This window comes from Grampus griseus (assembly GCF_964374135.1).
Source record: "Grampus griseus genome assembly, chromosome: 11".
Lineage (NCBI taxonomy): Eukaryota > Metazoa > Chordata > Mammalia > Artiodactyla > Delphinidae > Grampus > Grampus griseus.
In genome coordinates this window covers 84,618,428-84,646,314 of record NC_139005.1, presented here as the reverse complement: position 1 = coordinate 84,646,314, position 27,887 = coordinate 84,618,428, and the positions used below count along the sequence as shown (strand labels likewise).

General features: G+C 45.7%; 1 protein-coding gene across 1 annotated transcript in view; it reads right to left on the bottom strand.

Annotated features, from left to right (window-relative positions):
- The window catches only part of STAB2 (stabilin 2), a 158,314-nt gene that overhangs the window by 118,477 nt on the left and 11,950 nt on the right, over positions 1-27,887 (bottom strand). Inside the window, exons 4-9 of the mRNA XM_082666494.1 lie at positions 17,560-17,645; positions 16,623-16,692; positions 9,941-10,036; positions 4,803-4,928; positions 3,113-3,309; positions 1,210-1,343 (exon numbers count right to left, since the gene is read on the bottom strand). Coding sequence (XP_082522620.1) covers positions 1,210-1,343; positions 3,113-3,309; positions 4,803-4,928; positions 9,941-10,036; positions 16,623-16,692; positions 17,560-17,645 — 709 coding nt within the window. The remainder of the gene's footprint in view (positions 1-1,209; positions 1,344-3,112; positions 3,310-4,802; positions 4,929-9,940; positions 10,037-16,622; positions 16,693-17,559; positions 17,646-27,887) is intronic.

The following is a 27,887-nucleotide window of genomic DNA, read 5'->3' as shown; positions in this document are numbered from 1 at the left end:
TATGGAGCGATTTCTGTGTGCCAGGTTCCACTCAGAGACTGATGAATGTAACCTTATTTAATCCTCATCACAGCCCTGGTTGGAGGCACAATTGTCCCCCTTTTACGACAGAGGAAATAGAAATCACAGAGTAAGGGAAGCAGCAGAGCTGGGGCTTGCATCCAGGGGTTCTGACACTCAAGCTCTTTCCACTCCACCCACAGTGCATACAGATACACTTATTTGCCCAGAGAGAACATAGTGATCATAAAACCTATCTGGGCGAATCTACACATTCAAGACCCAGCTATAAAAGGAATGACAGAGGCGGGCTCTGGAAGCACAGAAACTGTTCCATGTCTACCGTGGCTTTGAGCTCACTACAGGAGAACAGGTTCTTTGCTGATGCTGGTGACAATGAGACCTGAAAGCGGCACCAAGATGCAAGCCTCCGTCTGGGAGTCAAAAGGCTAGGGTTCCAGGTTTGGTTCACCCACTGATAAAAACCAAAACACAGCTGGAGAGGAGTTTCCAGAACATTCTCTCATGAATCTTCACAGCAACAGTATGAAGTAGACGCCACTGTGCTCATTTTATACATGGAGAAACTGGGGCCAGAGAGACCTTGTCACATTCCCAAGGTCATGAATCTGACAGATACCAGTGTGGAGACTCAAACCCAGGTCTTTAAACTCTGAACAGCATCTTCCCACTAGGCAAGCTGCCTCTGCCTTGGGAATTTTCACACAAATATTTTAACTCACAGTAAACCCCTTCTTTTGAAACCTGGAGTCTGGGAAACACCACTCGTGTGTATTCACTTTCCCTAGTTTTCCCTTTCCCATTGTTTTGCACCACTAACAAGCAATATTTCATAGATTGCGGAAACAGGCATATACATTAGAGGTCAAACCTCTGTCATCACAATAGACATATGTTTTCCCAGTGACGGTGGATTCTTTCTCCCACGCTCTGATCACTTCATACCATGTTTTCAGGCCAGGTCAATATTTCAGGGTGTTGGCATGGTCATTATCAAGGAAGCCATTACTGAATGATTCACTGATTATACAAATGTATCGAGTCCCTACTGTGCTCCTTGCATTGTGCTACGTGAGGATGGTGCAAGGCTGAATAAGATACATTTCCTAACCTCCCGAGAAGTTTCCGCATTGACTGGCCACCACCTTCACTGCTTGGAAAGATGGTGGTGGAATTGGAAAGCCTTACTTGGTGAGACCTGGCGCGATGGTGGTGCAGTTCGCATCCCTGTGGCAGGGGTTCTTAGACTCACAGACGTCGGTCACGCTGCACCCCACTCCAGGGACAAAGTTGCGGTAGTGTTCCGCACACTCGCAGTGAGCCTTCAGTCGATGGGAAGAGAAGAGCAAAGAGTGTTCTCGTTAGTCACTTAGGCTGACATTCTTCTTAAATTCCTATCTTTATTCTGCCATAAAAGCTGACTTGGGGTAGGTCTAAAGTGTGGGCTGAAACTAAAATTTGTCAGCAGATCCAGAATTGGAAATCATGTTCACATCTCAGCTGTTTGGAAACTCATACATCTTGCTTGTAGTTCACACTTTCAGTTCTTTGGTTTGCTAACCCTGGGCCTCCCTGGCACCGTACTTCCCGCTTTCAGATTTAGGTGAGTAGAGACTGAGGCTCAGATGGGAGGTATTATTTCTCTAGAATAGTGGTTTTCAACTGGGAGTCTCAACCCAAGGGACACTGGGCTTGTAGACATTTTTGATTGTGACAACAGGGTTGGGGGACAGTGCCACAAGAGGCCAGGGATGCTCTTAAACATCATACAATGCACAGGATACTTCCTACAACAAAGAATTCTCAGGTCCAAAACGCTAATCATACCGAGGATGAGGAACCTGTTCTGGAATAATGAAGGCACTGCTGCTGTGTGAACGATGGAGGGTTTCCAAGACTTGAAAATATGCCTTGGGACCCATTTTTTTTTTTTTTAATTTTATTTATTTATTTATGCGGTACACGGGCCTCCCACTGCCGTGGCCTCTCCAATTGCGGAGCACAGGCTCCGGAAGCGCGGGCCCAGAGGCCATGGCCCACGGGCCCAGCCGCTCCGCGGCATGCGGGATCCCCCCGGACCGGGGCACGAACCCACGTCCCCTGCATCGGCAGGCAGACTCCCAACCACTGCACCACCAGGGAAGCCCCGGGACCCATTTTTAAAGTGACAGTATATGTTTTAATCTCACTCCCAAGGTCCTGGGGCTTTGGTTCATGATGTAACATGACTTTTCCCATAAGGGACCTCATTTAGAGGATGAGAATTTAGCCCTTTGAATTTCTTACAAGCTAGCCTCAGAAATTGATAGCAGAAATGTCATATGTTGTATTCTTTTTCTCGGACATGAGATCGGGTGGATTCTCTGCTGGGGACCATGCCTGGGTTTGGTCAGACACTGAAGGCTTTCCTTTCACCCAGGCAGCAGTAGTCTCTTGTATGGATGGGTTTCCTCCACTGGACACTTGACATGCAGTTGTGGCTGCAGTGGGCACCCACTAAAATTTGGTGGGTGAATGAGATATTGAGGAAAGGGCTCTTTGATCTGGACTCTGGAGCAAAGGTCTCCTGGCTAGGCTGCATTTTACCAGTCAAGGTCATGACGCGATTTAGAGAATCACATATGTCTCACTCCAGAGTATCTTCATTCCTCCCTACAAATCTGTCTGTGCTGCCTGACATTTTATCAGCATTCATCCCTTTGGGACAGAGTTTTTTGGTCCTAAGAGTCCCCTCTCACTTTGAAAAGACATTAGAGAGACTGGAGGAATGCAGGGGAAAGTCAATCACATATTTTCCCAAGACTTCATTAACAGTTAATTTGTTAATAGAATTTGAGCTATGTGTATATATGTTGTCAATCATCAAACAGGACTGGGATGGAGGAGACAGTGAAGTTTCGACTGGAGAGCTGGGAAAGCGCGAGTTCAGAGGGTAGATCATGGCTCCCTGAGGTTGACCCCAAGCACACGGAGGTCTGTCTGGACAGGAAGCCCGACCTGAGCATGGAAAGGGAGAACTGAGACGGCACAGTTTTACCTTCAGCGGGTGGTCCTACTTCTATTCTCATCAGTTCCAACATCATTAGCTCACCTGTCCGGGCCCATCATATCTGCACACCGTGGACTCTGTAGGGCAGTATCCGAAGTTAACTTGGCAGGGGTCCACTGGTAAGCACACCTGGCCGTCCCCGTGGTAGCCCTCATGGCACGTGCAACTGTGCTGATTTGGTCCTAAGTAGGTGCACCGAGCGTGAGGGTGGCAGATGTTTTGTGAACATGGGTTGATGGCTGGAGAAGCAATGACAAAATAAGGTGGTTACCACACTCAGGGAAGGAGAAGGAAAACTGAACTGTGAAGGGATTGCAAATCACAGCTTATCCAAGCTGCAAAGGCAATTCAACAGTTTCAAGAGAGAGAGTAAAAAACATTTTATCTTACCCTCCTGATCACCCCCATTGACCAAAAAGATTTACATATGGCCATTAGAAATTATAATTACAAGTACTGTGATGATGTATTATTATGCCATGTTATGTGTGGATTTAAATATAAAATCGCATGAAAGAAAGCACTGATATTAATAGAATTTATAATACGTACTGGGCCCTTTTCTAAGCATTTGCCATATGTGAATTCAGTTAATCCTTACAACCGTCTAGCGTAGTTACTATTATTATCCCCATTTCATAGATAGGAAAATGGAGGCACAGGTAGGTTAAAGCATTTGTCCAAGGTCATATTGTTAGTAACAGGCAGACCTGGGATTTATACCTGGGCAGCCGGGCTCCAATAGCATGTTCATAACCCACACACAACCACTCATGAAGTGAAACAGCATGAAAGGAAGTAAGGGGACTTCCCTGGTGGCGCAGTGGTTAAGAATCCGCCTGCCAAGGCAGGGGACACGGGTTCGATCCCTGGTCCGGGAAGATCCCACATGCCGCAGAGCAACTAAGTCCGTGCACCACAACTACTGAGCCTGTGCTCTAGAGCCCACGAGCCCCAACTACTGAGCCCACGTACAACAACTACTGAAGCCCGCACACCTAGAGCCCGTGCTCCGCTACAAGAGAAGCCACAGCAATGAGAAGCCCACGCACTGCAACGAAGAGTAGCCCCCGCTCACCACAACCAGAGAAAAGCCCGCGCACAGCAGTGAAGACCCAATGCAGCCAAAAATAAATAAAATAAATTTATTTAAAAAAAAAAAGGAAGGGAGGAAGGAAGAAGGAAGTAAGAAACTACATTCTATCTTAACATTGATTTAGGTGATATAGAAGAAGAAAAACGTACAGTTACTAGGGGGGAAGTGGAGGGGGAAGGGATAAATTGGGAGGCTGGGACTGACACACACACACTACTATACATAAAAGAGATAACTAATAAGAACCTATTGTACAGCACAGGGAATTCTATTCAATACTCTATAATGACCTATATGGGTATAGAATCTAAAAGAAAGAGTGGATATATGTATAACTGATTCACTTCGCTGTACAGCAGAAACTAACACAACATTGTAGATCAATTATATTCCAGTAAAAATTAATTAAAAAAGTGTAAAAATCTATATATGTGCTTTGATAACATGAGAACGTGCCATTTACTGAAGAGCTACCACATGATGAGATTTTGCTTAGAATTTTTAATATATGTCATGCAACTACGCAGAGAGAAACGGAAGTGGTCACTGCGTTAATATTAAGAAGGTTGTGAGGTTTTTTCTGTTGAGGCATCTAACCGTCTCTGGATAAACCAGTAGGATCGAAGTTCTACTCACGCTCACAGCGTCTGCCATCGCCTTTGTAACTGGGGACGCATTTGCATTCTAGTTTCGTTTCATCTTCACTGGAAGGTGAGCACCTGGAATTTTCTGGGCAGAGCAAGGCTGCACATTCTGGGATGGCTGGAAAGGAAGATTGTTGAGGTAATGGCCTTAGTAGAACAACCAGTTCTAAAAAATCTCAACACATGCAATATTCCCTATTATTACAAAAGTGACACAGATTCACTGTAACAATTGAAAAAGTACGGAACGAGTAAAGCAAAAATTAGCTGTCTTCTTATTCTCATTCTCCCATCCCATTCCCACAATAACCAACGTTAACAACCAATATAATACATTTGTGTGTAAGATTTTCAAAAGATGAAATGGGATCCTGTTAAAATATTTAGGAACTTGATTTTTAATTTAAGAATATATTATGGAGGTATGTAAGGGTGCACCTTAATCTCTAATGACTGCATAGTATTTTATAAGATAGACGGGGCTTAGATGGCTGTTAAATACTGTAGAGTCTGGCATAATTAGCCAACTTGCAAAGTTGGGCTGACACGGTCCCATGGTTGCTGCTAGAAGATATGAGATGCCAGGGTCAGAGCTAAAGGACAATTTATCACTCACATCAGGAGCAGTAGTCAGAATGTCAGCAGTTTTGGACCAGTTCTTCCAAGCCCCGGGTCCCACAGGGCAATGCAGAGAGGGCCATACAAGACCTGAGCACGCAGTGGATTTCATTACGGAAGAGGAGCCCTGAGCTTAGGGAACTGAAATGATTTTTAGTTTGTTTTTAAATAATAGGCAGTGCATTACTTAGGGCCCAGGCAAGAGAGAGAAACCATGCAATTGTTTGAACAGTGAAAATTTTAGTGTAAAGATTCATGAACAGAGTGGAATAACAGGGAATTGGCTCCTGACAGCTAAAAAGAGTTCAGAAGCATAAAGGAATGGAAGAAAAATAAAGAGCAACCACTCCTCTCGGGTTAAGATAAGGGTAAGTCCTCCCCTTCCAGAGCTGAGACCCGGATGTCACCGGCAAGGACATGGCCTTGGTCACTCTACAGCAGAGAGGTTGCTGACGTGTCCGCTGGTGACACTTGCTGGAGGCCACCCCTCTGGTGCCCCAAGGAAGGTCATCCACAGGGAGCTGCCAAGCCTGGGCAAGCGGCTTGCCTCTGGATGCTACTGGAAGCAGGAGCTGAGAAGCCCACCTTCTCAGAAGCACGGTGTACTCCTGTGCGTGACCGGGACGGGGTGGTCTCAGGGGCCAGCTGTGTGGCATGGAGGTGGGTGGTCAGCTCTCTGGATGGCTGGTCCTGCGGGGCCCTTGCTGTGCATGGGGCTGAGGCGAGGGTGTGCAGAACAGCTCCTGAACTGGGCCACCAGCCTGCACTGTCTAGGGCTCCTGGCTATGCTCTGCCGCCCGAGCCAAGCACTAGACAATGTATGCAGTGGTCAAATACTGGAGGATGCTAAGCCTTGCCGGAACCTAGTGCTGGAGAAACTGTGCAGGGCTGAGCAGCGGAGCAGAGCCGTGTTCTTCAGGAGCCTGGTGAGTGAGCTAACCCAGACACAAGAAGAGAAAACTCTTGCTTCTTCGGTGTCCCTTTAGCACCCTCTATTGGTAAGGCTTCACATCTTACTGGCTGACAAATGAGAGCTATTCCAAAGCCCACCTCCATATTCACAGAGCAGGCAAAAAGGGTGAATTTGGAGCTGAGAGGCAATCCACTGATAACTGGCACAGGCAGTAAGCGTGCCCGCACTTGTTCCCGAGGGAGGTCCTGTATCTGCCAAGGCTGTTCGCGCTACAAACATCCTTGTAAAGATGTTGGAACAAAGGGCAGTCAGTGTGCTGCTCTCAAGATGTGCACAAATGTGACGTATGCGTTTGTCTTCCAACAGTGGCTAGTTGAATCAAAACTTCATAGAGAATATCCCCTCACCTCTTCCATAAAGTAGAATTGTTGCTGAGAAGGGGCTGCCCTTTCAGGATCACGTTTTCCACCCCTCTTTGCATCCAGGTGGGGTTATATGACTAGTCTACGTTGATGGAATATTGGAAGTTCTATGTATTATTCTGAACTTTATAAGCAGATGCTTCTCTACACTCTCTCCTTCCTTCTGTGGCTCAAAGCAGAGCACTTGGAGGTGCTACAGAATGGCAGACGCATGCAATGGAAGGCTCTGGATCCCTAAACACCATGTGGTGGGGAGCTGGTGGAGGCCAGGAACACCCACATTGGACTGTTACATTAGTAAGAAATATACCTCTGTTGTGTTAGGCCAGAGGTTGCCCAAATTCCCAGGTCACGGTGCCCTTAGTGTTTCAGTATTTTTTTCACGGGACCCCAATACAAAAGGAATATCTACAGGTTCATTTACTAAGTTGTTAGAACCAAAGAATTCAGTGACTATTTATGTCATGATAACGTAGTAGCCATCTGAAAAAGTAATATGGTTAATAGGAAGATTAAATATTTTATTCTTAAACAACCACATTTACTTCCTAACGGGACACGTGAGCTTGCTGGAGATGGCACAACTTCTGCAGCCTTGGAATCAGATTGGAAACTACCACCCTCCTTCCAGTTAAAACGATTTTTGCGTGGTACTTACTTTTTACCACAGTGACCACTGGAAATGCAGCTTTGTAAAGAAATGACACCACCGGACAAAATGTAGTGCTACCTAATGTTGAAATTGTGTACTAACTCAGGTTAACATTTCATACGATAATCTACAGATGTATCACCGTTTCCCTCAGAAATTAAAAATATCCCATAGCAGCCCTGTGAGTTTGATGGGGTACTTTGGGACGCCTCAGTGCAGTTAGGGAACCGTAGTGTTAAGCCATTGGATTTTTGTGTTGATTTCTTTCAGCAGCTAGCCTTCTTCTAACTACAATAGGATGTACCACACTTCACTCAACCACTTCCTACTCACGGACGTTCAAGTTGTTTCCAGCTTGCTTTGTTCTTAAAAACAATACTATCATGAGTTTCTCTGTACCTATATTCTCACCTACCCACCCCTCCAGTCCTCTAGGTAATTCCTAGAATTGGGGCTGTAGCCTCAAACTGTAAGCATCCTTTAAAATTTAATAGATACATATCTCTCATAGAATGTAGCAATTCACATCCCCACTGACAGTAGCGTAATTTTTCTCACACCCACAGATAGATATTACCTAGCTTTGCAACCTGTGTAACACAGTGGGCAAAAAACCAGAACCAAACCAAAACAAAACCTCCCAAACTCCAAAGTACTACTTCATTATGGTTTTAATTTGCATTTCTGTGACTCCTGTGACCTCTTCTATGTTTGTTGGCCAGTTTTCATTTCTTCCTGAGAATTAGCTGCTCCTTGGCCGATATTAAAGGTGGGCTCATGGACTTTCTATTATAAAAACGTTTTTGCTGCGTGGATTGCAAATATTTTTGTCCCAGTCTATATTTATCTTCTGACTCAACAGAATTATTTTGTCATTTGGAAGCAAATCTTTTCACGCTGTCTATTAGGCTGGATCTCTGGTCTTATTAAAAAGGGTTTTTTGTTTGTTTGTGTTTTTTCCTCATGAGTCCACTGGGCAGTACAGGAGTAGCTGGGGAAGGAGGCTGATTGAGGGCTATGGAAGGGGTCCACCCTAACCACCTGAGTTTCATTCTGCCGTTGATTCATATTGGTTGTTTGACTGTCTGTCTCTTCCACAGGAAGAAGGCAGAGGCTGTCTTTTATTCACCCTCCTTTCTACCACTGCTCATATCTTCTCAACGACTTTCAATAAAGCGAGTTTGAAGTTGCTGAATTTGATTCTTGTCTAATCCTTTTATTTTACAGACCAGGAGAATAAAATCCAGAGGATAACTTAAGTGAAGCTATTGTCGCAGGCAGCATGTCCAATTTCCTAATGGCTAAGCTCCAAATTCACCCTTCACCACCTGCTCTGTGATAATGGGTTGAACTCTGAACATTTCTCCTTTGCAGGGATATGTTAATCTTGGCCAGTAGAGGGCGCTGGAGGGCCACTGCAGGAGGAAGGGGCTCCACTGGCCGGTTCTGCTGTGCAGTGTTGTGCTTCTGCTGTGTTTGCTGCTGCTGCACAGCCTGCCAGTGGTGTGGGTGTGTGAGGACATCCAGGGATGCCCTGTCCCAACTGTGCAGAGTGCACAGTTCATTGGTGACCTTGCATCCCTGGCCTGGACCCAGTGGCTACCTTCCCACAGCCCGCCCCACGCACAGACATTGAAGGTTCCAGGATTAGCACCCATGGTGCCCCAACTCCCTCTGTCCACTTGTCCCCCAGCCTCGGCTCATCAGTGCCCTGAAGGGTTGTTGCCTGCCTTTTGGGTGACTGTACTCCCATGCTGGCTTGGGCAAACCAGCAAACTTCTCCCCTACTAAGTGGGCTGCCACCACCCCTTCTCCAGCAAGATTTGAGCCAAGCCTTGGGGATGGCTGTCCCCTTCCAAGTTTGCCCTTCTTTGTTATGCCCCATCAGCCCTACAGTTCATTTTGCATTTTTATAGCCACTCTCCTAACATAGTTTACTAATTCTTTATATTAAACTTCCCTTGCTGCAATCACCCTGTGGTCTCTATCTTTTGATTAAACCCAGTGTGATCGACTGTATAGAGAATTTCAATGACTTGAGTCCCAGCTCACTTATTTGCTATTCTGTGAACTTTGGTGAATCATTTAGCCTTGGTAAGCCTCCATTTCCTGTTGATGTGCTCTTTCAGACCTATAATGGAGAACATGCCTTATCTCCCTTTTCAGGTACCTAACTCGTTGCAATGGCCCCAATGTCTTCCTCTCCAGTCTATCCTCACACTGCCACAAGCTTGGCCTTCCTAAAACATAGCTACAGCCAAGTCACTGCATTGTTCCCAAGTCTTCCGTGACTTCCAATATTCTATACGATCTCTTCCCTCTCCTCCCTTCCCCTCCCCTCCCCTCCCCTTCTCTCCCTTCCTCTCCTTTTGTCCCCTTTCTTTTAAAATTGTTGCCTATCTTCCAGCAAAACATTTGATGACACGTCACACATGTAGAGCCCCAGTACACGCATGCACAACTGAAATGCATATGTCTGTGCCCATCTGATCTGGTGTGGTATTAAGGGAACTAGCAGTACTTACGCTTGTCACAGTTGGGGCCGGTGTACCCAGAGTAGCACTCACAGGTCCCATCGCCACGTATTCCACTGTTGCATACTCCATGCACACAGCTACACACTGCAGACAGAAAATGGGAATTTTTCGTTACCTGATGTACACTTCCTCCAAAGATTCTGGAGGTATACTGTTTCAGGTAGTGTTTATTGAGATTCTGCTTGATGAAGTGGGGAAAACCATGGGTTTGAAGCCCTAGAGACCCTAGTTTGAACCCTGGCTTTTTCTTAGCTTCAGTTTACAGTAAGTCCCCACATACGAACAAGTTTCATTCTGATAGTGGGTTCGTAAGACCAACTTGTTTGTAAGTCCAACAAAGTTAGCCTAGGTACATAACTAACACAATTAGCTATATAGTACTGTACTGTAATAGGTTATAATGATTTTCACACAAATAATACATAAAAACAAACAAAAAATAAAGAAAACGTTTTTAATCTTATAGTACAGTACCTTGAAAAGTACAGTAGTACAGTACAACAGCTGGCATACAGGGGCTGGCATCGAGTGAACAGGCGAGAAGAGTGACTGACTGGAGGAGGTGGGGGATGGTAGGGCTGAAGGATCGCCAGCAACAGGAGACGGAGGGCGAGCTGCAATTCCACTCACGCCTGACGTTAATGGCACAGGTTCTGGTTCCTTGCTGCCACCAGATGCATGCTCACATCTTTGAAAGTTTGCAACTTGAAGGTTCGAACTCTAAGGTTGTTACATGTCCCACCTCAATCCCCTGTCCTTCATCCCCACAGGAACTGTCCTCCTTCAGGTCCTTATCTTGTTTTGCCTGGACTATTGCAGTAGCACTTTACCTGGACTCATTATTCGATTTCTCACCTCTCCCTTTTATCCATTTCATTTGATCAGTAATGGTATCAAGATGATATTCCTCCAAATATCTCAGTGACTCCCAATTGCTAACCAAATGAAATCTAAATTCCTCTGTTTGGCACACAAGGCCCTCTCCAAGCTGACTCCAACCTTTAAAAATTTTCATTTTCATCTTTCGCCACTTCATTTTATGCGTCTTAGGATCGAAGTGCACGGGATGACTCACTAGAGTTCATCTTCCTTCAAAACACATGTTGAACATCTACTACTTACAGGGCGCTGTGCTTGGGATTAATGACCCAAAGTCCCTGCCCCCAAAGAGCTCACAGTCTGAAGGCAGAAGAAAGCAGCCCATCATAATGAGGTGTGATAGATGCTAAGATGTGACAGGTCAATAGCCATGGGGGCTGGCCAGGAAGAGATGGGGGGAGCTGGTCTAGGAAAGAGCACGCCCTGTGGAGGCCCGCACTCTGCTCCCTTCCGCGTTCAGCTGAAATCCTCCTTATCCTTCTAGGCCAGCTAAAGCCCCTCTCCTCGGTGGTGCCGTCTCAGAGGTGCCAAAGCAGAGTCTGTGCTCCTCTGGGCAGCACTTCCTTTGTACCTCAACCACTATCACCTCCTGCTGCAACTACTACTTTTGTCATGCCAGCCAGCCAAGTACCACCAGGAACACAACAGTGGTCAAAGTCGGCAGCAGGGGCGAGGGGTCATGAAGAAGCAGCAGTAGCCACTCGTGTTAACCGGGAGAGGTGGCCATTGGGTTGCCCACTGTCACTGTTTATTTCTCTATTCGGACAGGATAAGGCAGTGGCCTAGTTTTCGTCTTGTTCCAGCACAGATAGAGCGAGCCATTGATGGTGACATTCTATGAAATTGCAGGCCAGCGACCAGCCGATAGCTGTCAGGGCTGCCGTTTTCTCTCTCAATCTGGTGAGGTACTACATATGGAAAATGGGAGACAACTAGCTCCAGCGCTCATTCAAATTACTGAAGAATTAAACTGGATTTGCAATTGTCATCCTCCCTTTAAAAACTGATTTGCTGTTGTTTCTATGTTAGCAGAGCACTTTGATGTCCACCCATGGCTGTAGCTTTTGGAACAGATGAGTTTCAGAGGGAAGTCAAATTCATCATGGAGATAATAGGGGTGAGGAGGGGGTGTACTATGGGCTCAGTAGAGAAGACGCGAATTAATTCAGTTAAAAAATATCTACCTAGGGCTTCCCTGGTGGCGCAGTGGTTGAGAGTCCGCCTGCCGATGCAGGGGACACAGGTTCGTGCCCCGGTCTGGGAAGATCCCACATGCCGTGGAGCGGCTGGGCCCGTGAGCCATGGCCGCTGAGCCTGTGCGTCCGGAGCCTGTGCTCCGCAACGGGAGAGGCCACAGCAGTGAGAGGCCCGTGTACCGCAAAAAAAAAAAAAAAATCTACCCAGCTCCTACCTAGGGGCGGGCACTGGATTAGGCACTGGGTGTACAAATAAGAGTAACTCACAATATCTAAATTCAAGCGGCTCACAGTATAGTGGGGCAGCTGAACTCTAAGAGACACACTGCTTCTGCACGTCCTAAATGCTGTCATGCAGCCCATGGAGAGGCTGTGGGGGCGGAAGCAGGGAGTCGAATGTGACTCAGCCCCTGCTCCCAACTTAGATGCTAACTACAAGGGCCGTCCTTGCCACTGAGCCTTCCTTCTAGGCACGAGCCTCTCCCCAAGTCCTGTCTTCCAGCACAGCCCATGTACTGGATTAACTGACCTGGCATGGGTAGCTTTCGGGAGCCTCTGACACACACTGCAGGGCCGCCAGCCACCGCCAAGAAAGTGTCCTTGGGAAGGAGACGTGAGTGGCAGAGGGATTCCCAAAGGTCATTTAAAGAGCCCTGAGTATTTGTTAAACCTGCTTCAGCAAATCTCTAGAGACATGTGAAACCTGGGGTGTATGACTTTAAAGTAGCCAAAGCCAGGGCCGTTGGGGTCAGAGGGACAGAGCTCAGAGCCCCTGTGCCGTGCCCCTGGCAGACTGAGCTGCCCTCTCTCATGTTCCCATAGCATCCCATGTGTACCGTGCACACAGGCTCATAAGCGTCTCCCACATTTCCAGCTCCTTGGGAGTAGGGACCTAATCTCTCCCCTCTTTGGATGCCCATCACCTGTCACGGGTCTAATGCGTGGCGGGTGCCTGCCAGGGCTGAATGGTGCAGTGGTTTTGTGCCCAGGTTCTGGAGTCAGACGCTTGGGGTCAAACCCTGCCCCTGTCCCTGTAATAGCTGTGTGACCTTGAGCAACCTCTCTGCTTCTTCATCCATAAAATGAGGAACCCAGCTTGCAGAGTTTTTCCAAAGAGATCCTGCGTGCCAAACCTTGTGCACTGCCTGGTGCCCGGCAGACACTCAGCAAATGCTAGCTACTGTTATTAACAAGACACGATTGTGGGATTGATTCGGGCCATATCAGAGAAAGTGGGCTTTGCCTTCTGCCCTCACCTGGGGTGAGGCACTGAGCAGGCGAGGGCCTTGGGAGCTGAGATGAACACCCCTGGCTGATGCAGCCTGAAATCATCTCTAAGTAAATCGAGAGTCAGGTAGGAGAACGCTCTGGCAGCAGGTTAAAGTCAGCGTTAAAAATAAACTGTAATTCATAGCGCTGTCCTACTTACGGGCAGAACTGCCACCGCCAACGACCACTGCCTCACGGGTGAAACAACACTGGCACCCAGTGGATGCCTGGCTGAAAAGGTTTCCAGGTTCCTCTATGGGAACCTGCCAATGGGAAATGACCAGCCATCACTCATTCGTTCATAGGTGAATGAATGTTCAGCTGACTGTGGGATTGCTCTTGTCCTTGCTTAATACTTGCTTCTCTTGTGTGCTTATGACTTGCTGCTGGGAGCTTTTCTACGAGTCAATCCCACGAGGCAGGTATTATTATTCCTGTTTTGTAGATGAGGAGGGCTTAGAGAGGTTAAATAGTTTGCCCCAGGTCCCACAGCAACTGGGCTTAGTTTCAAACACAGACCGGCTGACTTGAAGCCTGCTCTCTTAGCCATCATGTTCTAGAGCTGCGCTATCCAATATGGTAGCCACTAGCCACGTGAGGCTATTTGAATTTAAACTGAGTCACATGGGCTAAAATTTAACCTTCAGTTCCTCAGCTGTACTAGCCACATGTCAGGTACTCAATGGCCACACGTGCCTTGCGGCTACCATGTTGGAGAGCGTAGGTCAGGACACGTTATCATCTCACGAAGTTCTGTCGGAACCCAGAAGTGGGAGTCTTATCTCCCGAGTCTCAGTTTAGGTTTCCAATTTTCTTACTTAAAAACGGGTTTCCAAACCCTTTCGCTTGCCCTTTCTCCATGGCACAAACAAGTGGAAAGGGAAGCCATTTTTAAATTTAGGGATGTTTGGAATCTCCATGTACATCTGTGCTCACTGGCAACCAACACCAGTTTCTTGGAGGCAACATGAGCTCATCTTCTTTATAAATTTTCATCCACAAACAATTACTTGGCTTTCTTGGTGAGTAAGCAGTGTTGGTTGCTGTCTTTCTTCCTATTTCAATATTTATTTAAAATACGTGATTTAAATTCTGTTACGGTAGGGAAGGGTCAATTTGAAAGACATGTTCTTTATAAATGACTGATTATACTTAATAGTTTACTGTCCTTTAATAGAATGTAATGTTAAAAAAAACCCACTCAGAATGCTAACATCTGTTTTAAATTTGCTTTTGCTAACACTCTTATGAAATAATCTTTTATAAAGTTGTGGATGAAGAAAAAACTAAGATTGGGGGACACTAGGGAATAGTAGGTATTAATAATAATAATTGCTATCATTTGTTGTGCAGTGGTTATCTCATGAGTTCCTCGTAATAATTCTAAAGGAGGCGATGTTATTTCTATTTTTACAGATGAAGAGGCACAGAGTATGCTTAGTAAACTTACGGTTCCCACAATTTACAGCAGCTCTGGGGCTGAAACCCAGTCTGAGTCTAAAGCTGGAGCTCTAATCACCTCTACACGACGCCTCCCAATAACATGTTTCTTGGTCAGGACAAGAGGGCTGGAGCAAGTTACATCATTCATTCACTCACTCGTTTGTTTATTCATCCAGCCAAGAGTGTAGTGTGTGTCTACCACGCAGGCAGCGCTGTGGCAGGTACTGGAGATAAAGAGGTATGACAACACCTGCTTTCAAGGATCCCATGTCTTTGCTATTGCAGATGAAACTTATTACAGAGTGAGCTAACTTAGGGGGGGGCTGGGATGTCTGTGTATTTTTCTTGTCCAAAATATTTGAATCAATGCAGCGTCTACCAAATATGATTTTTCTATAAAAGCCAAACTGAGGTGGTGTTGGACAAAGGCCACTTGACTTGTCCTTTTTGGGAGACTATGAATGTGGCAGACACTGACCCTACTACGCCCACATTCTCTAGGCCTTCCTTACCAAGCCCACGCATCCAGCTGCCTTCCAGTAGCCTGTGAACACTTCCTAGGAAGCCTGCTCTGCCTGGGTGCCCACTGGGGGTTGGAAGTGCCGGGGAATGAACAACTCCCCTCTAACGACCGCATGGATTAGTTTCCTATTGCTGCTGTAACAAATTACCACAAACCTAGCATCTTAAAACAACACACATCTATTGTCTTACAGTTCCAGAGGTCAGAAATCCAAAGTAATTGCTCTAAAATCAAGGTGTTGGTGGTTGTGTTCCTTTCTTGAGAGGAGCATCCCTCTCCCTGCCTTTCCCAGCTTCTAGAGGCTGCCCACATTGCCTGGCTCGTGAGCCGCTTCCGCCTACAAAGCCAGCAAGGGCTGGTGGAGTCCTCCTCACGTCTCCTCACTCTGACACCGCATCTTCTGCCTCCGCCTTCCTCGTCCACATTTAAGGACCTTTGTCATTACGCTGGGTCCACTCAGATGATCCAGGATAGTCTCTTTATGGTAAGGTCAGACGATTAGCAACCATAATACCATCTGCTACCTTAATTCTCCCTTGCCACGGAAGGCAACATATTCCCAGGTCCATGGGATTAGAATGTGGACATTCTGGGGAGTGGTCATTATTCTGCCTACGACACCATGGCTCCCTCCCCCCTCAGGTAAAGTAACCCCAAGGTGAGTGTTCTACACGGACTCCGGAGTTCCCCAGGGGATTAAGCTCTGGTCATCCACACTGGCCTCTGTCTGGACAACACACCCCTTTATTTCCTCTGTGTCACTTTCTCAGTGTTTCCCTGGGTCACCTCTCAAATATGCGACTTGTACTAGAATGCTTGCAGAATGCTTCCGGGTCAACTTCTGGGGAGAACCAGAAATAAGAGAGTGGACAAACCCATGTCAGGAACAAAGCCATAATCTGCAAAGTGGGACAATTTTGATCACCTCTGATCACCCTCAGGTATTTATCTGTGAACTGCCCAAAGAAGGACAGATTAGATGTGCTGGGATATAGAGGTCCCTGACGAGAAGGTCAGTGCTGAGACCATGGTCTGGAAAGACCTCATGGAGAAGCTGGGCAGGCAAGGAACTGGTGGATGTTGGATCCTGGAGCCTGCAGAGAGGGAACCTATGCCCCAGAGTTTGCCAGGAAGCATTCCTGGTGAGTAGCTGCCTGCAAGCACTGAAAACCACAGACACACTGTCTCTCCTTATCAGATTTCTTGTCAACTCTCTGTTTTGCCTGTGTAGACTTGGTTACAGAGAACTGTTCTGTGTTTTTCCCCCAAGGAACTTTATTTCTGGGGTCTTGAGCTGTATAAGCCATGTCTGACTTTCAACCTTCACAATTGCATTCGATGACACAAAAGCGAGACATACTTGCTGAACAGCTGGGTCCAAATACGTTGTCATCAGTGCACGTTTCACAGGCTGTCCCGCCAAATCCTTCCTGCAGGACACCCCAGGGAGAGGATGTTAGACCCAAGCGATCTGCGCTGCCCACAAAGCCCTTGGATTTCTCACTGACTTGTCTGGTCAGCGTTTGTTTCTCAAGTGTTATCTTCCCTCTGTGCCTGTCCTGAAACTCCTTCTTTCTCTTTCTTCCTTCATTGCTCTTTTTGTGTTATAATTTGTACATCCAGCCCTGCATCAGTTATTACTAAGAGTCTGGAGCTCTTCAGAAGAAAGCTGCTTTGTCAGTCCAAAGATACAGAGAACAAGTACTGACGGCTAAACCATAACTCCACCCAAGGGGGAAATGAAAACGCTTTCAGTTCTGCATTTCTGAAGACACTTGAGCTCAATCCTTTTCAGAAGGATTTCTTTGTATTTCCATTGTCTAAGGCTTGAAGCTTGCAAAAGTCCCTTTCGTGGGACAGCAAAGAAATGCCTCAATGGGCAGGCGCAGTGCTCAAGCATGGGTGCGGAGGACAGCTCCGAAGCCTCGTCTGTTAATAACGGTGTTTTTTAACAGTAACAATGACAAATTTCTGTAGCCCTGCATGGTTTCACAAAGTATCTTCATATACATGATCTCATCTCACTTTTTCAACAAGTCTAATCGCGTAGGTATTATTATTAGACTCATTTTACAGGTGAATACACCTAAGGCTTAAACTCATTTTACAGATGGATACACTCAAAGGTCCCCCAGCCTCTAACATGTCATTTTGTTGTACACTGCATCTTTTTTTTAAAATTTTTAAACTAATATCGCTACTTCTTAGAGTCTCCACCCAGTGTGTGTTTACAGAGGGACCCCACAGGTAAGGAGAAAGCAGAGTCAGGGAGGAGAAGAACAAGGTTTTGAACTCACTTGGCAGGAGCAGCTTCCGTTTCCTTCCATGCCGTCAGCACAACTGCCCCGGCCACTGCAGGGCGCCCTCGCTCCTCCCGGGCACTCTGGGGAATCAAAGGGCAGATTCATTGGTTTGTGACTGCACAGAACATGCTGCAAGGACGCATCAAGCATCTACTACATGCCGGGTAGTGTGCTAGTTGCCAGGGATAAGAAATAACTGAAGACCTTGCCTGCTTCATCTAGGGTTACATAGGGGAGGCAAGTGAATCACAGAGTAGTCAGGTGCTGTACTAGGACGCATCAGATTGGCTGCCATTTCTTGAGCATTCGCTGTACACTTTACAATCATCTAATTAAATCATCCCCTTTACAACCCTCAGGGGTTCCTACTGGTGCTAGTTAGCAGACGAGGAGACTGAAGTTCAGAGAGGTCACATAACTCGCCCAAAGTCTCACGCTTTGTAAGTCGCAAAGCCAGGGATTTAGCTCAGCCCTTAGTATGACTCTAAAGCCAGGCCAATTAGTCAGTGTGCTAGACAGGGAATTGAGGGAGCCCAGCGAAGGGAGCTACTGATACTGCCTTGGGGAGTCAAGGAGACATCCCTGAGGAGGAGTCATTTAAGCTGGGGTTTTGAAGGCTCAGTAGGAGTTGGCCATGCTTAAAAGAGAAGAGCATTTCAGGAAGAGGGAACAGCAAGTACAAAGTCTTAGAGTTGTAAAAGGGCATGACCTGTTCTGGGAATGCTATAAAGTTTGGCAGGTTTGGAACTTGGGAGTTGGGGGGAGGGTATGGGGAAATGGTAGTCGATGAGGAATAATAGATTGGCTGGGGCCAATTAATGAAGTACTTTGTGTGGCAAGCAAAGGAATTTAGTTTTTACTCAGAAGCTAATTCCAAAAAAACATCAGTTTGCACGTTTGGGCTGTGCGAGACCTGAATCAGTGTTTATAGACATTTATTAGAGGATTTCACAGTCATTCACTAAACATTCAGGGAATACCTACCACGTGCCAGGCATTATATTACACATTGGGGTGGAGGGACATTTAGCTAGAAAGTCAGATAGTAAATGTCCAAAATTAAATACAAGATTTAAAGTAATGGTAAGAGACAGAAGTTTAAGGTACTGCTGTGATGAGGATGAACAAAAGGTTTTTTTTTTTTTTCTTTCTACACTTGCTGTTGTTCTACACTTTGAGTGCTGAGTTGACATGGGTTTAATGCTGGTTTGGTTGAGTTCTGATTGTTAAAATGAGGGATCTGGACTAGCAAACACCAAGCAGAAATGGTGCAATGCTCATGAATTTTGTCTGTGTGAACGAGACAGGATCAAATGGTATCCCAAATTAAAGTTAGCAAGGCAAATGCTTTCCAAAAAGTAGCTAATGATATGGAGTTCTAGATAATAATAAAGGGTTCAAAGCAATACCCTGAAGTTAAGCCCCATTTTTAGCCCCATTTTCTAGATGAGGCAACTAAGGCACAGTGTAGTAGAGTGACTCGGCCAAAGTCAGCCAGCTGGTAAGCTTAATGAGAGACTCGCTTACCAGAAGCACCCAACCTTCCTGCCCTCCCTCCCCTTCTACCACCACGGACAAAGACCTTTGTCCAAAGCTCTCCTGTGCCATGAACTTACTGTCATACATCTCCCGAGACATGCAGAATCTGAGTCAACCACAGGGCTAGATCACACCGTTTGAGCCTGTGGTCCTTCTTTCCACAACGGTGGCAGAGCCAGGCTTCCAACCCTGGTAGATACTCCAGAGTCGACTACATTGTTCATCGCTGTTCATCCTCACCCAGCACCGCTCCAGCCCAGAATCACAGCACAGATGCAGACGCGGTTATGAAGTGAGTAAAGGAGAAGACACGCTGAGGTGTAGCTCCCGTTTATAAATCACTTAGAAAGCGAGTACGTTGGTTTGGGCTGTTCTCACCAGCTATAGGGCAGTGACTACACAAGACGAAATGCTGTCAGGAAAAAACCCAGATTTTTCAATCCGAGTGTTCTGGGTTTGAATCCCAGCACAACTCTTTGCTAGCTGTACCTCTTTGGGAAAGTCGATGCCTGGCTCTGAGATTTGGTTCAAGCATGTTCCTGGCAGGTTGTGGTAGGGACTGGAAATATTAGGCGCCCAAGAAATGGTGGTAGTTAGTACTTAGAGTGGATACTCTCCATCCTCTCCAGGTTCTGTTCTTTCAGGCTGGCCTTGTAGCAGATAACACCACTCAGGAAAAAAATGATTGGGCACCTGTTTGAATCAGGACCATGGAAGGTCCTGGGTATAGAGGGTGAGCACACAAACCTGGTCCCTGTTTCCACGGTCCTGCCAGTCCAGTGTGGGAAGAGTCATGGATTAACAGACAATCAGATAAGTACTGGTTTACAAACCAGGAGAGAGGTTGTCCAGGGAAGAGACCTAGAGCTCTGATCACTCTACTGGAGGGCACCAACACTGACCTCAAACCACTAATCCTGCATGGCCCGGGTCCCTGAGATTTGGGTTCAACAGAGGGCAACAGCTGGATCACTAAGGAAGGGCCTGGTTAAAGAGCGTGGTCTTTAGTAGGGAGGGTGGGAGAGAGGGAGACGCAAGAGGGAGGAGATATGGGGACATACGTATATGTATAACTGATTCACTTTGTTATAAAGCAGAAACTAACACACCATTGTAAAGCAATTATACTTCAATAAAGATGTTTAAAAAAAAATAAGGCATCAGGAGGTGAGGATGAAGAGGGCCTAATCAGGCAGGTGCCAGGTCCACCTTTGAAGCTCATCTGAAAACCAACTGAACCACTTGAATTCATGATACTGAGCAAGGGGTGCTAAGAGAGGGTTTCCATAGACAATGGGCTATCAAACAGTTCTTCTCCCATTGCCTGGTGCTATGGGACCCTTCTTGGGATAAGATGGTACTTTGGGAACCAGGCCCAGCTCTGGGCAGAGCCAGGACAGAGGTGACAGCTCTGCCACTGTTGCTCTCTCTTGACCCCCGTGCCTCTCCCTAGGGCTAGGTGTTCAAGGTGCTCTCTGGATGACCCCCAGCTTGCCTTCAGGGCTGGCTCAGAAGAGCACAGGGCCTCCGCCACCCCGAGATGCAGTCATCAGTGCCACCTTGCAGAAATGCTCTCCCAGGCCTTCTCACTTTTGTAGGCAATGATGCCTGAACCCCAGGCTCCCCCCAACACATTCCATCCAATAGTCTCCTCCAGGCCTTGAGCCAGCTCCCCTCCCTTCCCTTCTGTCCAGCCCAAGCAGACCACCATGTGCTACCCCCCAGTGTCCTCCCCTCCACACTCTGCCTGTGCCTGTCCGCCCTCAAAGTGGTTCTCCCTGACCCCGTCTCTGAGGCAGATTCAACTTTTCCATCCTCTGGGTGTCCCTTCTACTCGGCTCATCCCTTGTTACCACATACAGAGCAGAAAATGGGGGCAGAGTCATCCACTGTGGATATAACTAGATTCTAGGCTACAGGCTGATTGCAGAGGAATTGGGGAGTTTCCCCTCATCCCAGCCCCCAAGACTGTGACATTGTATCCAGGAAGTCTGGGCCTCCCTTTTTCCTTAGGGGATGGTTAGCAATCCTTTCTTTTTAAAAATGTAGGCAAGTGTTCCTCTAAGTGTGATTGTGATGGAGTGGTTACAAAGGCAGATTCTGAAGACCCTCCTCTCTCCAGGAACAGTAGCTGTGAAAGTGCACCTCTCAGGGCATAATTTCCCTGAAATCCACCGCCCTCTTCACGAAGCCACACTTTCCACTTCCAGCCAGTGACTGAGCACAGCAGGGACACCAGGGTAGGTCCATTCTCACAAGACAGAGGACCCCTTCTGTTGAGTGACTGTGGCTGATGGAGGACTCCCCATCAGCTTTACCAAGTTTTCTTAGAACTCCATGTAGTCTAAGACTCTTCCATCCAGCCTTTCTTTGTTCTCTCTCTTACAAGGGTTAGCGCTCCATCCTTGACTGATGGCTCTCCCCACTTCTCCTGGCTTCTTTCTCACCTTCCCTTGCAGGCGCTCCTTTTAATTAATCTCACGCACCTCTAGCCCTACCTCGGCATGTGCTTTGAGAGGATGTAGGCTAATACACCAGGGCGTAGAGAGGCTTTGTGCAAATTGGAAAAAGCCTTCCCTACCCCAACTGCCCTTGTGGATATATCCCCACAGACACTAGACTTGGCAAGCAGATGAAACTCAAATCAAGACGTGGCCCTACCTGAGGGTGGACCAGGCCCACACCAGAGTGCGTGGCTTGGTGAGCCAAGCATGGGCTGGATTTCAGTCTAGACTCGCTCGCCCTGTTGGCCAATAATAACCTGTTGCCACTTTGCAAAGTCTGGCACCTCACACCCACTGAATGAGGATCTCTGGGTGTAAGACCCAGGAATATGCATTTTAACAGGCTTGACAGTAATTCTACTGCACAGCGTTGTTTGAGAACTGCCGGCTATGCTGTAGGAGTTAATGTGAATGGTCCCCGACAGGGAGGCTGTGAAGGTGCTGCTTAGGCTGCTGGGAGGTGATGAGCTGATGGGCCTGCCTTTGCATGGGGATGGTTGTGTGATGCCTGGGCTGGGCACCAGGCAGGGCACTTGGTGCTTCAGCAAGGTTCTGCTGTGAATGAGCTTACTGAGGAGGGAGTGCCTGGACACTCAAGTGGACCAAGACTTACTTCAGAGGAAAGTGCAGCACCGAGTAGCTGGTGGAAGGCCAGCGTCCTGCCCTCATGGAGCTTACATTCTAGGTTTCAATGAACACTGGGGACACGAGATCAAAAAGATATACTCTGTGACTTCAGGAAGATTACAGTCTAATTCCTTCATTTAGAATTATTTTTCATCAGGAAATAGCAGGAATGAGGGAGGGGACATCACTACAAATCTTAGAGACATGAAAAGGATAATAAGCGGATATTACGAACAACTTTATGCCAATAAACTTGATGAAGTAGATGAGGTGAATAAATTTATTGTTCCAAACTACCAAAGATCATTCAAGAGAAAATTGATAATCTGAATATCCTTGTATTTATTTAAGAAATTGAATTTGAAGTTAAACTCCTCCCCACAAAGAAAACTTCATGCCAGATGGCTTCACTGGTGAATACTACCTCACACTTAAGGAAGAAATTATATCAATTATATAAAAACTAGGAAACTGAAGAAGAGAGAACACTTCCCAGCTCCTTCTATATGGAGAGCATTTTTACTGATTCTAAAACCTGACAAATACATTATAAGAGAAGAAAACTACAGACCAACATCCCTAAGCAGCATAGATGTAAAATTCTTTAAAAATCTAAAACAACAATTAAAAATCAAAAAATTCTAAAACAAAATTTTGCCCACTGAATCCAACAATATACAAAACAGATAATACATCATGGTCAGTGCAAAAAGGTAAGAAAAAAGACTCAAAATGGATACAGATTGGAAAGGAAGAAATAAAAACTGTCTTGATTCTCAGACATGATTTTCTACACAGAAAATTCAAAAGAATCTCCAAAAATTCATTAGAACTAATACATGAATTTATAAGTTCTCAGGATACAAGGTCAGCATACAAAAATCAATTACATTTCTATAAACTAACAGGGAACAGCTGGTGACTGGAATAAAAATATATAATTAAACATAATACCAAAGCCATGAAGAGCTTAGGTGGGAATATTACAACAATTGTGCAAAACCTATAAGTTGAAATCTAGCAAACACTGACAAAAAATAAAAGAAGTCCTAAGTGAATGGGGATATACTGTGGTTATAGATGAAAAGAGTCAATATTTTATGTGGTCCCTAAACTGGTCTATAGATTTACTGTAATTCCAGTTAAAATCCTAGCAGAATTTTGTGGGTAGAAATTGATAAACTGATGCTAAACTTTATATGGAAAAGTAAAAGAATTAGAGTAACCAAGATAATTTTGAAAATGACCAGGTTGGAAGACTTATACTACTTAATTTCAAGACTTACTGTAAAGCTATAGTAATCAAGACAGTGTGGTAAGGTGAAGGGATAGACATATCGATCAATGGAACAGAATAGAGAGTCCAGAAAGAGACCGCACGCATTGATGGTCAGTTGATTGTCTACAATGGTCCAAAGGCAATTCAATGGAGAGAGCATAGCTTTTTCAAGAAATGATGCTGGAATTACTGGATATCTATATGTAAAGAAATGAACCTGATTCAGACCATGAGTCACATATTACAGTTAACTTAAAATGGATGGTAGACCTAAACGTAATGCCTAAAACTGTAAAGCTTCTAGAAGAAAATATAGAAGAAAGGCTTTGTGACATTAGATTAGGCAAAGATTTCTAGATGTGATACAAAAGGCAACGTCTAGAAAAGAAAAATGGAAATATTTGACCTCACTAAAATTAAGAATGTTTTGCTCTTCAAAAGGCACTCTTTAGAGAGTGAAAAGACAAGCCACAGACTTTGAGAAAATATTTACAAATCACATATCAAATAAAGGACTTGAATCTCAAATACTTAAAGAACTCTCAAAACTCAGTTGTAAGAAAACAACCTGAATGATGTATGAATAGCAAATAAGCACATGAGCCATGCAAATTAAAATGAGCTGCAATAAAATGCTACCATACACCTATCAGAATGGGTGAAATTAAAAAATAAATCTGATTATACCAAGTACTACCAAGGATACCGAACAACTGGAACTTTCATACGTTGGTAGGAATGAAAAAATGATGCACACACTTTGGAAAACATCTTGGCAGTTCTTATAAAGTTAAAGTACATTCACTATACAATCCAAGACTCTCACTTCTAAGTATTTACTCAAGTGAAATGAAAACGTATGTTCACATTAAAACCTGTACATGAATGTCCATAGCAGCTTTACTCTTGCACCAAATTGGAAACCCAAATGTCTTTCAGCTGGTGAATAGATAAACTGGGTAGAACCACATAATGGTGGACCATGAAACACTGTAAAGGAATGATCTGCTGATACATGTACCAACATGGAGAATCTCAGATGCATTATGCTATGGGAGAGAAGCCAGATTCACAAAGGTCCGTACTGTAGGAGTCTGATTACAGGACACAAAGGCATAATGATAGGCACAGAAAACAGATGAGTATTTGCCAGGGGTGGGGAGTTGGGGGAGGACTTGACCACAAAGGGAATTTTGGGGGATGACCTAACTGTTCTCTATCTTAATTGTGGTGCTTGTTACACAACTGTTTAGGGTTGTCAAAGCTCATATAACTGTCCACCAAAAAGCGTGAATTTCCTTGTATGTAAATTATGACTTAAGAATAAATGAAAAAAATCCATTAGCAGATTGTGTGCTTCAATGATAGATTTGGAAAAGGTGGTCAATGTCCCTATAAATAATTAAACTTTACTTCTATGTAGACCTCAGGGGTGTCCATTTCCGTAGATTATACTCACTGGAAAGGAAAACACACTAGGACACTAGAATCAGAAACGGCTGGTTTTAAACACGTGGTAAGTTATACAATTTCCTACCTTCAATCTCTAAATCTTTTCATTTGAATACTTTAGTGTGGTTATAAGAAAATCAATGTACTGGAAGTATTTCTTCAGGTCCAAATAACCATTTAGCAAACCATTGGGCCAGATGTTGGTCTCAGAAAGACCAGTATGACTTGTTTTTCCTTTCTGTCCTGTCCTTGTTTGTTATTATTATTGTTATTGTTAGCAATCTAGACCCTGGGTGGAATGCCAAGAACATTACACTTATTATCTCAGTATATTTAATCTCCACAACTGTGAACTATTAATCTTCGCCCTGTGAAGTGGTTATTTTCACCATTTTACGTATGAGGACACTGCGGCATAGATAGGTCACACAGGGCCATTGGGCTCAGAGATAACGATTCCCATTCAGCCCTGTCTGACTTTAAAGGCTTGTAATTGTGCTTCTCTGTATGGATAATTATTTTATATAATTATAACTATATATAATTATATATAAATTATATATTTATATATATAATTATTTTAAATGGCTCAAGTGTTTTACAAGCCATTCGTTTAATTAATGAATTCAACATTCATTAAGTGCCTAGAATCATCTTCAAAGCTGGCAACGTCTTCTCTGTTTATTCACAAGAAAGTGAAGGTTTAGCTGGGACAGAAAGGGGCCTGCCTGCCTCTCGCTGTGGGCAGGCAGGGGCTGATGAGGCAGCCTCTGGGCTTCGGGCTTATTTCTCGAGAGGTGCCCCAATGCCTCCTTCTCTGAAATGAGCAGCCTTCTCCACTCAGGGCCCATTGGGTGTCTGCCGGTTGTGAATTTGCTGTCTCCTGGGGCTTTCCTCAGCCTTAACATCACATATGCTGCAGGGGATGGGAGGCTTTCTCTGCAGCGTGTTCCTCGTTCTGGCCAGGGCTCTCTGCCAGTGGCTTGTGAGTCAGCAGGCTAAAGGGCAAAGTGAATGCTTACTGCTATGGACTGAATATCTATGCCCCCCAAATCCGTATGCTAATGCCCTGACGTCCAGTGTGATGACATTTGGAGGGGAGGCCTTTGGGACGTCATTAGGTTTAAACGAGATCATGAGGGTGGGGACCCCGTGATGGGACTAGAGCTCTTATGAGAAAAAGAGGGAGCAGAGCTCTCTCTCTGCCACTTGAGGACATAGAGAGAAGGCAACTGTCGACAAGCCAGGAGGAGGGCCCGCAACAGGAACTGGACCTGCTGGCACCTTGATCTTGGACTTCCCAGTCCTCAGAACTATGAGAAATACATGTCTGTTGTTATGGTATTCTGTTATAGCAGCTCGAGCGGACTAAGCCCCTACTGTCCCCACGTTCCTGAAGGGGTAGGCCTTTGCTTTGACCTGAGGCATCAGGGTGACCCACGGGGTCCACGGAAAGGCAGACAATGGTGCAAAGAAAAGTAATAAACCCAAGGGATCATAAGCTACATAAAAAATGAGATGCACAGAAATGTCCTTACCAAACTGAGCAGGGAGATAGTTATCAGCTCAATAATAGACGGAGAGGATTTGTTGAGCATTTACTATTTCTAAGCAGTTTGCATGCACGGTCTCCTTCTGACAACAACCGTACGGGAAGCTACCATTCCCGTCCTCCTCCCCAGGTTATAGATAAGGAAACTGAGGCTCAGAGAGCAGAGGAACTTTCCCAAGATCACAGGGTTGGTGACGGTTGGAACTACCATTGTGATCAGGCCTGACTCAAGATTCTGAGTCCTTAACACTAAGCCAGGCTACATAAGATCAGTACCTTAGAATAAAAAACCAATCCAAGACACACCTCCTGAAGTCAAGAGGCCAGCCAGTGACCTGAGAACCACAAAAGACAGAAACAGTAAGTGGCATATTCTGAATGCCTACCACCTGCCAGGCGCATCCTACGTTCTTTACACGTACGAGTTCACTCAGTCCTCAGCACCGCCTTTGGAGGTAGTCGTATCAGCAACACCATCTCCATTTGACACGTGAGAAAACCGAGACTGAGAGATTGGTTTACCAGATAAAATATAGGATGCCAGTGAAATTTCAATTGCAGATAAACAATGAATAAATGTTTAGAATAAGCATGTCCCCAATACTGTAGGCATATTTGTTGCTTATCTGCAATTGATTTAACTGGGTATCCTTCATTGTTATTTGCTAAATCTGGCAACTGGGCGGGGAGGGGAAGTAACTTGCAAGGTCCCAGAAGGAGAATGTGGTAAAGCTGAGAGTGGAAGCCGGGCAATCTGACTTCAGGGTCTACAATCTTACTATAAAACCACACTGCCCCTCAGGGCTAGATTGGAACTAGGGGGAACTCGGGTGTCATGGAATCAACTCCATGCAGGGACAGGCACCCAGCTAATGGAAGCAAGTTTGCCAGGAGCAGGCTCATGGCGGGAGGGCTGCCTTCCCAGCAGCTGACTTGGCCACACACCCAGGTGTTTGGGTAAGGAGACAGGGACAGGTTGGAGCTGGGGCTCTGCAGTGAGACGGCCCTTGTTTCCTACCCTGCTCTGCACTTATTAGCTGGCTCTCGTTGGGCAAGCTGCAAACCCCCTCAAAGTCCCAGAGTCCTCACCTGGACCCTCAAGTGTGACTGTTTCTCCTCATCTGCTTTTGTGTCCCTCTCCCTCATCAGTCTGTGAGCTCCTTGGGGTTACGGACTGGGCTTGTCATATAGGTGATTATGTGCAGCAAGCAGTAGGGGCTCAAGAAATGCTCGACGTTTATGAGTTGGCCAAGCCCGGAAGGAACTTTGGAAAAAAGACAGCAGGAATGTGAGAGTATACAGAGTCCTTCATGTGTTGTCCTAAACTGAATGCTTTAACAATTTATGAAAACAACTTGTTCGGGTTTAA